At 35.0% G+C, this 12145-nt stretch overlaps 1 protein-coding gene across 2 annotated transcripts in view; it reads left to right on the top strand.

The window, feature by feature from the left end:
• The window catches only part of CCDC34 (coiled-coil domain containing 34), a 42691-nt gene extending 31165 nt beyond the window's left edge, over window positions 1-11526 (top strand). Inside the window, exons 4-7 of one of the 2 annotated variants that reach the window (XM_070472969.1) lie at window positions 4644-4736; window positions 8795-8953; window positions 9446-9587; window positions 11010-11526. In XM_070472969.1, the coding sequence (XP_070329070.1) occupies window positions 4644-4736; window positions 8795-8953; window positions 9446-9587; window positions 11010-11224 (609 nt within the window). In that variant the 3' untranslated portion in view covers window positions 11225-11526. The remainder of the gene's footprint in view (window positions 1-4643; window positions 4737-8794; window positions 8954-9445; window positions 9588-11009) is intronic. The other variant, XM_020878661.2, reaches the window with a different exon arrangement.
• The last annotated feature ends 619 nt before the right edge of the window (window positions 11527-12145 follow it).

Here is a 12145-nt window from a genome sequence, read left to right as displayed (position 1 = left end):
ACAGAGGTCACCATTTTGACATCAAGACTTGGCCCTATCCAACAACCTACAGGCTCCAGTGCTGGAATGCCTCAGGCCAGACAGCCAGCAGGATAGGAACATATTGCTACCCATCAGCAGACAAATTATCTAAAGCTGTACTGAACTCACAGCTCCCTCTAAACACAGTTTGACATGGCTTTGCTCACCAGAGAGACACACCCAACTCTTCCCACCAGTGGGCAAGCCCCAGAAGTAAGACGAGCTAAAATCCTGCAGCCAGCAGAAAGGAGACCACAAACACAGAAAGTCAGACAAAAATGAGAGCAGAGAAATATGTTCCAGATGAAGGACCAAGATAAAAACCCACCAAGACATCTAGATGGAGATAGGCCACCTACCTGAAAAAGAATTTAGTGTAATGATAGTAAAGATGATCCCAGAATTTGGAAAAAGAACGGGGAGGCACAGATTAAGAAGATACAACAAGATATTTAACAAAGAGCAAGAAGATTTAAAGAACAGAGATGAAAAATAGAATAACTAGAATGAAAAATACAAGAGAAGGAATCAATAGCACAATAATTGAGGCGGAAAAATGAATTTAGTGAGCTGGAAGATGGAGTGTTGGAAATCACTCTTGTGGAACAGAGGAAAGGAAAAAAGAATGAAAGGAAGGACAGTCTCGGAGACCACTGGGCCAACATTACAAGCATGAATATTTGCATCATAAGGGTCCCAGGAGGAGAAGAGAGAGGGGCCTTGAGAAAATATTTGAAGAGAAAATAGCTGAAAGCTTCCCTAACATGGGAAGGAAACAGCCACTCAAATCCAGGAAGCACAGAGAGTCCCAGGCAGCTTATACCAAGGAGGAACATGCCAAGACACCTATTAATCAAACTGACGTAAATTAAAGCAAAGTGAAAATATTAGAAGAAACAAGGGAAAAGCAACAAGGGAATCCTCATAAGGTTGTCAGCTGATTTTTCAGCAGAAACTCTGCAGGCCAGAAGGGAATGCCATGGTATATTTAAATTGATGAAAGGGAAAAACCTACAACCAAGCATATTCTACCCAGCAAGGCTGTCATTCAGATTTGATGAAGAGATCAAAAGTTTTACAGACAAGCAAAATTTAAGAGAAGTCAGTACCACCAAACCAGCTTTACAACAAATGCCAAAGGAACTTCTCTAGGAGAAAAACAGAAGGCAACAACTAGAAACAGAATTATGAATGGGAAAGCTCACCAGTAAAGACAAACTACAGTAAAGATAGGAAATCATCCACACACAAATATGATACCATAACCAGCAATTGTGAGGACAGTACAAATGGAGGATACTGGAAATGCATTTTGAAATTAAAAGACTGGGAACATAAAACAATCTTGTATATGTTCAGACTGCTATATCAAAATCTCATGGGAATCAAAAACTGAAAATTTACAAGAGATATACAAAAAAGAAAAAGGAATCCAAACACAACACTAAAGTCAGTCATCAGATCACAAGAGAACAAAAGAGGAAGGAAAGAAAAAAGGCCTACAAAAACTAATCTAAAACAATTAACAAAATGGCAATAAGAACCTATTAATACATGTTGATAATTACCTTAAATGTAAATGGATTAAATGCTCCAACCAAAAGACAGGCTGAATCAATACAAAAATAAGACCCTTATATATGCTATCTATAAGAGATCTACTTCAGATCTAGGGACACATACAGACTGAAAGATATATAGATGGCCCCAAGGGATTCTCACAGACCTAGGAATCACCTGTGCTAGCCACATTTCTCCCAAGAAGATACGCAGATTGTGAAAAAGCACAGGAAAAGATGCTTAACATCACTAATTATCAGAGAAATGCAAATCCAAACTACAAATGAGATATCACCTCACACCAGTCACAATGGCCATCATCAAAAAGTCTACAAATAAAAATACTGAAGAGGGTGTGGAGAAAAGAGAATCCGCCTACACTGTTGGTAGGACTGTAAATTGGTACAACCACTGTGGAGAACAGAACGGGAGGTTCCTTAAAAAAACAACTAGTAATAGACCTACTGTATGATACAATAGTCCCACTCCTGGGCATATATCTGGATAAAATCATAATTTGAAATGACACATGTACCCCAGTGTTCACTGCAGCACTATTTACAATAGCCAAGATGTGCAAGCAACCTAAATGTCGATTGACAAATGAATGGATAAAGAAGATGTGGTATATATTTACAATGGAATATTACTCAGTCATAAAAAAGAATAAAATAATGCTGTTTGAAACAACATGCTTGGACCTAGAGATTTACATATTTTCATATGTTGAATCAAAATTTTTTTTTCTTTGAAAGATACAAATGAACTTATTACTAAACAGAGACAGACTTACAGATTTTGAAAACAAAGTTGTGGTTACCAAAGGTAAAACCTGGGGGTTGGACAGTAAATCAGCAGCTTAGAATTAACATACACGTGCTACTATATATAATGAGGACCTACTATATAACACAGAGGACCATACTCAAATTCTGTGATAACCTATATGAGAAAAGAATCTAAAAAACAATGTATGTCCATGTAGAGCTGAATCACTCATCTGTTCACCTGACACTGAACAACATTGTAAATCACTCATACTCCAATTGAAACAAAACGAAAACCAGTACATTGAGGATTAGAGCTTTAATATATGAATTTTGGCAGGGCAGATTTCAATCCATAACACTGTTGACTATTTCTATGTCTCTTGTGGAGTTTGTTTGTTTTGTGTTTAAACTTTTACCCATTTTGTGTATCTTAATAGTAAGTTGTAAGAGTTCTTTTTATATTCCTTTAAGTCCTGTAACATATACTGTAAATATTTCCTCCGTTTAATTTTTAATGGTATTTTTTTAAAGAGCAAAAACTTAAAATTTTTGGTAGGTTCTGTATTTGTGTTTTTTCTTTTACAGTTTGTGGGTTCTGCTTTCTGTTGAAGAAATGTTTGCCTGTGCCAAGGTTGGAAAAATATTCTCCATTTTTTCTTCTAGAAGTTTTGTAACTTCAGCATTTGCCTGTGTTTGTATTTTGAGTTAATTTTAATGATAGCATGCATTAAGGGTCAAGGTTCATTTTTTTAGAGTATGGATATCCAGTGATTCTAACACTATTGGAAGATAATCTTTTTCCCTATTCAGTTATCTTGGCACTTTCATTTAAAATTAATTGAGCAATATATTTGGGTCTATTTCTAGACTCTATCTGTTCCTTTGATCTATGCCAGCACTACACTGTCTGGTTACTGTAGCTTTATAGAGTAATTTTTAATTTAAAATTATTCTAATCAAATACTGTAAGTCTTCCATCTTTTTTCTTTATTTCAGAATTGTTTTATTTGCTCTGCACCCTTTCCATATACAATTTAGAATTAGCTTATCAATTTCCCTTATCATGCTTGCTTGAATAGTGACCGATACTTATTGGGATTGCATTGAACATGTGTTCAATCATTCTGGAGAAAATTACTATCTTCATAATATAAATGTATAAGCGTGATTTTTCTTTTCTATTTATTTAGGTCATATTTATCTCAATCAACTTTTTTTTAAGTTCAATATACAGGTGTATTAAGTGTCTTTTGTTAAATGTATCCCTACGTATTTCATGTTTTGACAAAAGGAGTTATTTTGCCTTATTCCTAATATTTTCTTATTTCATATTTGGTTTTGATATTAGATAAATACTGGGCTCCTAAAATGAGCTTGGTTGCGTTCTTTTTTTCTGTTTTTTAAAATAGTTTGTGTGGTAATTGGTACTGTTTCTTCCTTAAATGTGTGATAGAATCTACCAGTGAAGATATTGGAAGCTGGAGTTCTCTTTATATGAAAGTTTTTAATTCTGAATTATTTTTAGTAAGTAGAATTACTTATAATAGTTACTTCAGTTACTCTTTTTGAATCAGTTTTGAAAAGTGGTGTGTTTTTAAGGAATTTTAATGTCTCATTTAAATTGGATTTATTGGCCAAAAAAAAATTGTTTTCAGTGTTATCTCATATGTTTATGAGAGATCTGTAGTGACCTTTCATTTATCATTTGTGTGACCTTGGACAAATTACTTAACTTCTTTGTGCCTTAGTTTCCTCATTTATAAAATGAGATCTTAATAGTATCTTTCTCATATTGTGGTTTTAAGAATTAACTGACATAGTGTATATGTATACAATGTACAGAATAGTAACAGGCAGAGTTAGCACTGAATAAATGTTAGCTGTCAGAAATTGAAAATAGTGTAGAGACTGGATGACTCCTTGTTGATGAGCTTGTGGAGGAGTCTTATGAGTCAGATAGAGAGCTTCAAGATCCTTTTTAATCTTGTGGATTTTCTGACTGTAGGAAGTAGTTAAATTCCAGTGTTATTTCAATGGATATTGAGTTCTCAGCAAGAAAGGATTTCCTTTTACAGGTATTGGCTACCCAACAATAAGGAAATATAGCAACTTGGGGAATGATGGGCTTTGATTTTCTTTCCTTTTTTTGGCCTTGCCGCGAGGTTTGGGGGACCTTTAGTGCCCCAGCCAGGGGTTAAACCTGCACCCTCAGCATGAAAGCTCAAAGCCCTAACCCTGAACTGCCAGGGGATTCCTGGGCTTTGATTTTTAATCCTTGCCTTTCTTGCACAGGAGCTTCCCTGGTGCTCAGCTGGTAAAGAACCCACCTGCAACGCAGGAGACCCTGGTTTGATTCCTGGGTCAGGAAGATCCACTGGAGAAGGGGTAGGCTACCCACTCCAGTATTCTTGGGTTTCCCTGGTGGCTCAGCAGTGCGGGAGACCTGGGTTCAGTTCCTGGGTTGGGAAGATCCCCTGGAGAAGGGAAAGGCTACCCACTCCAGTATTCTGGCCTGGAGAATTCCCTGGACTGTGTAGTTCATGGAGTCGCAAAGAGTCAGACATGACTGAGTGACTTTCATTTTCACTTTTTCTTGCACAGCACTGCACATTTGTTGAATATAACTGATGTTTGTTACTTGGATCTTATTTGAATTGCTTGTATTGAAGTATTCTACAAGATGCTTTCAAGGGAAGAATTTCTTGGCTCATATTTCTCTGCTCCATGAAGGGTGATATATATGGAATTCATATTACATACACTTTATGCCTTGCAGATTATTTTCTACACCTTTGATAAAGAGAGCTAGCCATGTTATTAGTTGTTTAGAATTTCACTGTATTGGAAGATTATCTTTTGAGTGAAAAAAGGAAAAAATATTCAGTTAGAATCTGTGTCAGGTTTTTTTCTGCAAAGGGTCAGATCAAGTTTTAGGCTTTGTGGACCATACATTCTCTGTTGTAACTATTTAACTCTGCTGTTGTGGTATAGTAGCAGCCATAGACAATAAATATGTAAATAAATATGTGTGGCCACATTTCAGTAAAACTTTTATTACAAATACAGGTGGTAATGGACCATATTTGGCCTGCAGGCCATAATTTGTCAACCCTTGATCTGTGTAAGACTAACAAGAATTGCATAGCCAGAGACTTGTCTTTATGTGCCCTTATAACAGTATTTAATGGGCTAAAATTTGTCCTCTGTAACTCTTTTGTGGTGAAGATTTATCCAAGTATTCATATTGGCAGACTGTCTGGGAAATATATACCTATGTGGCTCCTATTTTAGAGTGAGGGTGGATAACACTAAGAAACACTGAGATACAGGCTTCTGGTTCAAGATGGCAGAGTAGAAGAATGTGTACTCATCTTATCCTGCAAGAGCCCCAGAATTACAACTAGCTGTTGAACAGCCATAGACAGGAGGATGCTGGAACCACCAAAAACATACCCCATGTCCAAAGACAAAGAAGAAGCCACAGCGAGTGATAAGAAGGGCACAATCACATAAAATCAAATCCCATACCTGCTGGGTGGGTGACCCACAAACTGGAGAACAATAATACCAAAGAAGTTCTCCCACTGTTGTGAAGGTTCTGAACCCCACGTCAGGCTTCCCAGCCTGGGGATCTGACAAAGGGACTGGGAATCCCCAGGGAATCTGGCCTTGAAGGTCATTGGGATTTAATTATGGGATTTCCACAGAACTGGGAGAAACAGACTCCAGTCTTGGAAGGCATGAACAAAACCTTGCATGCACCAAGAGCCAGAGGAAAGGAGCAGTGATCCCACAGGAGGCTAAACCAAAACGACCTGCTTAGTGTTGGAGCACCTCCTATAGAGGCACGGGTCGGGGGGGTCTCACCCCAGGGACAGGGGCGCGGGCAGCAGCAGGCCAGGAAGGCCCCCCTTGGTGTAAACCCTCTTGGACTTCTCCATTAACCCTACCATAGAGCCCGTGGACCCCAGGGCTGAGTTGCCTCAGGCCAGACAACTCACAGGGAGGGAGTGCAACTCTACCCATCAGCAGATAATTGTATTAAAGCTTTACTGAGCAGGTCCTGCTCAGCAGAGCAAGACCCAGTTTTTCCCACTGCCAGTCCCTCCCATCAGGAAGCTTACACAAGTCGCTTAGCCTCATCCATCAGAGGGCAGACAGAAGAAGCAAGAAGAAGCAAATCCCACAGTAGCTAAAACAAAAACCATATTACAGAAAGTTAATCACTATGAAAAAGCAGAAAGTTATGTCCCAGGTGAAGGACAGGATAAAACCCCAGAAAAGCAACTAAATGAAGTGGAGATAGGAAACCTTCCAGAGAAAGAATTCAGAATAATAATAGTGAAGATGATCCAGGATCTCGAGAAAACAATGAAGAACATGCAAGAAATGTTTACCAAAGACCTATAACAACTAAAAAACAAATAGAGATAAATAATACAATAGAAGGAATCAACAGCAAAGTAACTGAGGCAGAAGAATGGATGAATGACCTAGAGGACAGAATGATGGAAATCACTGTCACAGAACAGAATATTAAAAAAAAAGAATGAAAAGAAATGAAGACAGCCTAAGAGATCTCTGGGACAACCTTAAACACACCAACATTCACATTTTAAGGGTCCCAGAAGTAGAAGAGAGAAAAAGTTCCTGAGAAAATATTTGAAGAGATAATAGCTGAAAAATTCTGTAACCTGGGAAAGGAAATGTTCAACCAAGTCCAGGAAGCACAGACAGTCCCAAGGAGGAGCACACCAAGACACATAGTAATCAAACTGACAAAAATAAAAGACAAAGATAAAATGTTAAAAGCAACAAGGGAAAAAAAACAACAAATAATTTACACGAGAACTCTCATCAGGCTATCAGCTGATTTCTCAATAGAAATGCTAAAAGCCAGAAAGGAATAGCATGATATATTTAAAGTGATGAAAGGGAAGAACCTACAACCAGGAATACTCTACCTACCAAGACTCATTCAGTTTTGATGGAGAACTCAAAAGCTTTCCAGACAAGCAAAAATTAAGAGAATTTATCCCCACCAAACCAGCTTTACATCAGTTGCTAAAGGAACTTCTCTAGGCAGGAAACACAAGAGAAGGAAAAGACCTACAGCAAATAAACCCAAAACAATTAGGAAAATTGTAACAGGATCATACATGTAGATAATTACCTTAAATGTAAATGGATTGAATGCACCAACCAAAAGACAGACTGGCTGGGTGGATGAAAACATGTGCATGTATGCATTTCCACTTACACATTGTTCTGCTTGACTTCCCAAATGTATGTAATTATTTTATATTGTTAAGCTAATCATGTTCCTATTATGGCTTGCCGTTGTAATTACCTTTTATTTTTTTGTCTGGCTATTGATTGTAAAAACTGATAAACATCTTTACTGTTGTGATTATGTAACTATTACTTAATACTGTTGTATCATGATTGGTCAACAGAAAAATAATAGAACCTATATCACCAAAACTAGGATTCAATAGAAAAACCTGTAATCACTTTTTCAAATCAGAATTATCCATTTTTTGAAAAATACAAATGCCCAGGTATTGCTTTTTTTTTCTCCAGAGCTCCAGATATGTTTCTAATAAGCAGGCATGTTTAAAAGCAACTGGACTATGTGATGATCTTTTACTTTTATCTAGTTTGTTCACTTTTTCTGTTTCATATTCAATGTTCCCATTTCATTTAGTTTGTTTTCCAATTTCTTCATCTCTTTTTTTTTTGATGTTCTTTCTCAAGCATAGTAGGAAAGCTTTTGTATACATATATATACATAATATGTATAATATGTATATTTTAGAAAATTTACAAATTTTTGCTGAACTGAAAAATTTTATGCCATTTTGATTCCACTTGTTTGACTTAGTATGACTAGAATGCTAGATTTCTAATTTTAAAAAATAGATATGCAACAAGCAACAAAGGTTTACTGTATAGCACAGGTAACTATAGTCAATATCTTGTAATAACCTACAATGGAAAATAACTTCAAAAATAATATATGTGTATATGTATAGCTGAATAGCCTTGCTGTGCACTTGAAACATGTTAGTCCACTATACTTCAATAAAATATATATATTAAGAAAAAAAACCACTAAGATTCAAGACAGTCTAACAGGTTGTCATTTATGTTCACTAATTTATTCAGCAAATCTTTATAGAACACCTACTATTTACTTAACACTGTTCCAGGCTCTGAATATACTTTGTTGAACAAGATCTTTGTTAGCCATCATGAAATACACACTCAAGCTGGTACACTAAAATTGGTCAGGTAAGTTCGTGCATGTTATATATTTTCATAAGCCACATTGTGTCAAGCACTATGTTACCACCTGTTTTTAGAAAATTACTGTCTATAACACTTTCCTTGTATGAGAATGATTACAAATTCCAATGAAAATTCCTTCATTTTTATTTAAGAAAAGAAAAGAAAGGGAACAAAAAATTAATAAAGAAATGAAAGAAAAAGCAGCAAAGGAATTGGAGAAAGAACATTTACAAGAAAAAGCAAAGGAAAAATATCAAGAATGGTTAAAGAAAAAAAATGCTGAAGAATGTGAGAAGAAGAAGAAAGAAAAGGTATTTTCACTAAGGTGATCAGTTAGAATACATGACTTGGTGTTTATCTGTGCCAACTATATTGTGTAATGAATTTCTAATGGAAAATTGGCATTATCTTAATAATATAAATACATGTAGCTAGACTGAAAATTGTTAATAAGCCTATTGATACTCCTGCAGTCAGGTGCAAGCTTTTTACTGTTTATGGTTTTAAATATTCAGTGTACTTTATGGAAAGTTTTATTACATTATTGTAAATTACTGTTCTATTTTAAAACAACAAATTGCTTTTTTCTTCTTGGATTTAATATCATTGTTGAGAGGCAGCTACTTTGATATCACATCCCTGATCATGTTAAATTTTGCTCTCTAATTGTAGAAATATGATTCAGTGTTTCTGATCAGTAAGCCCTTGGGATGGGGAGCTACTGGGGAGCAAGTCAGTAGACTCTGAATAGAACTTTTAGTTACAGAATATCCCTGGAGATTCTTTGGTCTTGTCATTTTAAGGAAAAAGAAAAACAACGGCAGGCTGAATTACAGGAGAAAAAGGAAATAGCAGAAAAAAAGTTTAAGGAATGGTTGGAAAATGCAAAAAATAAACCTCGTCCAGCTGCAAAGAGCTATGGTTATGCCAATGGAAAACTCACAGGTTGGTTTTTATGTTATGTGGCTTACATAAATATGGCTTGCAGGAGCGAATATTATACATTATGTTTCCCTTTGACAGAAATAGAAGTGTGTAAAAATCATTTTTCTTTCAAATTACTATTTTCTGGAAGATTATAACATATTGTGTTCCTGTGGAGATACTACAAATTTGTTGTCATTCTCTAAAATCAGATACATTTTAAAGGCAACAGTGGCAAAACTGCAAAGTAATGATTTCTAACGTTAAGAAATAAGTAAAATTTTTACATTCCTTGGATCTTAAAGCCTTAATCAGGATATATTTAAGGGGTCATTTTCTTTCCCTTTTCTAACCCTCTCTGAGGCAGGGTTCCCAGTGTCTTTGGCTCATTATTTCTGCAGGGTGGAATCTAGATGGCACATGAGCCAGACGCAGACCTGGTTGGCTTTTTTGGCCTGGTCTGATTATAAATGGCAATGTGTGTTTTCCTTTGTACTTCCACGTTGGAAGCTCATACCTTGCTGACAGCTGCCTTCACTTGTTTAAGTGATTTATTATTAAAAATACTCCCATTCTGTTTTGTTCACACAATAGAACATATTCCAGACTTTGTTTTGACCATCGTGGTGAAGTGTGTGTTGACATATGTATGCAGTCAAAGTGGGTTGCCAGTGTCTGAATGACACATTCCTTCTGTCAGGATTTAGGCCTCTCCCACATGTCACAAAGGTCATCCATTACAGCTACTGAGCAGAGTATGCTCCTTTATTTTGCTCTCTTGTTTGAAATAAGTAGTGGTTTTAACAAAATGATTGGATAGTAAAGTTAAAACCTAGATGGAATATATGTATTGACTAGAACTTAATTGCTAAATAATGGATTATTTTACCAAATTTGTGTTTAAATAAGTATTATAATAAACATCATAGTCTGAAAATGCCCTACTGCTCTTAATTACAAAACTAGAGTGTATGAAATCTGCTTAATGAGTGACAATGATTTAGACTTTCAGTGGTTCTGAACCACAATCTTGATTCACTTTAGCTACATATGCAACATACATTTTTTCCTGCAAGCTTTAGTGTCCAACTAGGGGAAACTAGTACATAATCAGAAGTTTCCCAGACTGAAATAAGAAAATGAAGATTTTGTTCAATTTAAGGGTTCTAAAATTAACTTCTTAGAAGAAATTTTATATGAGTTTTTAGTTTTGAACATTAATGTTCTTTGAATTTTCAGAATTATTTATATTTTAACTTATAATATTAACTGTATTTGAAAAGTATTGTTTGAAAATATTTGAGTTCAAGTTTTAAATGAGTCAGGTTTATCAGTGATATTCTTGCCCTTTTAACATTTTAACATTTTTCTATGAATTTTAAAATAGTTTCTTTGATCTCAAAAAGTTTTTCTTGTTTTATTCTGATTTTTAAATAATTTTAGGTTTTTACAGTGGGAATTCTTATCCAGAACCAGCTTTTTATAACCCAATTCCATGGAAACCAATTCCTATGCCTCCTTCTAAAGAAGTGAAGGATCTATCAGGAAAGAAGACTAAAAGGCCTGTGATAAGCCAGCCTCATAGGGCATCCTCTCTGGTAATGCATAAAGCTAGAAGCAATCTTTGCCTTGGAACTCTATGCAGAATACAAAGATAGTAGATGTGGGAAATTGCATGCTTTTACCTGGAGCTACTTAATTTTAACATCAGAATTTGTTGTTTTGTTGCTCTACTATTAGTAGCTCAACATTTGATGTATTATTGTTACGTTCACATTTTTGCATTTGTATATGGAGTCCTTAGAGTTAATTTAGGAAGATATTTTATTCATTTTTATTTTTATAAATGCTTCAAGGTTGATCTTGGAATATTGTTTTGCAAGATAAATGACAGAATATCTAACAATTGTGTTTATATTTAGCTTATATTAAAACTACCCTCTAAATACCAATAAAACAATTTTTTGTGTATTCTTTCATACACATGTTATGTGTTTGTGTTTATGAACATAGTAAGAATAAGTCATTGAAACAAGCATTTCTAAACTGTATGCTCAAAACAATTCTTAGAAGAATCTAAAATGAGTTAGAATCCTGGAGTAATCAAAAACAGCCTTTGTTGATGACTTTTAGTATGTTTTTCCCTCTACAAATATTTGTAAATCACTAACTGGAATCATGTTTGGTAATGGAGAATTGGGTTTTGAAAGGACAATTTACAAATATTGTTTTGGGCTCTCAATCTTAATTGATTGTAGTAATCTTTGGACACTAATATATTTTGCTATACTTTGTACATATACTTACACATTATAATTAGGTTGTTAATTTTGAAATTAGGAATGTCTGCTTTATTTTTTAATGTAAAATGTTGTCATATTTTATTAAAGTTGAAATAAAAAATCTTTATTAATAAATACTTGTTAAGGAAAGTAGATCAAAAGATTACTAAAATAACACTCAGCCCTTATTAAATTTTACAAGTCTGTATCTTTTTTTAGGGGGCCATCAAGAAATGAAAATTTGTGGTGGCAATATAAAAGTTCAGTAAGTTCATTTAAAAGTGATTCTTATTTAGA

Source organism: Odocoileus virginianus, chromosome 10 (genome assembly GCF_023699985.2).
Source record: "Odocoileus virginianus isolate 20LAN1187 ecotype Illinois chromosome 10, Ovbor_1.2, whole genome shotgun sequence".
Classification (NCBI taxonomy): Eukaryota; Metazoa; Chordata; class Mammalia; order Artiodactyla; family Cervidae; genus Odocoileus; species Odocoileus virginianus.
The sequence above is the reverse complement of the archived record's forward strand: the minus strand, read 5'-3'. Positions and strand labels throughout refer to the sequence as shown.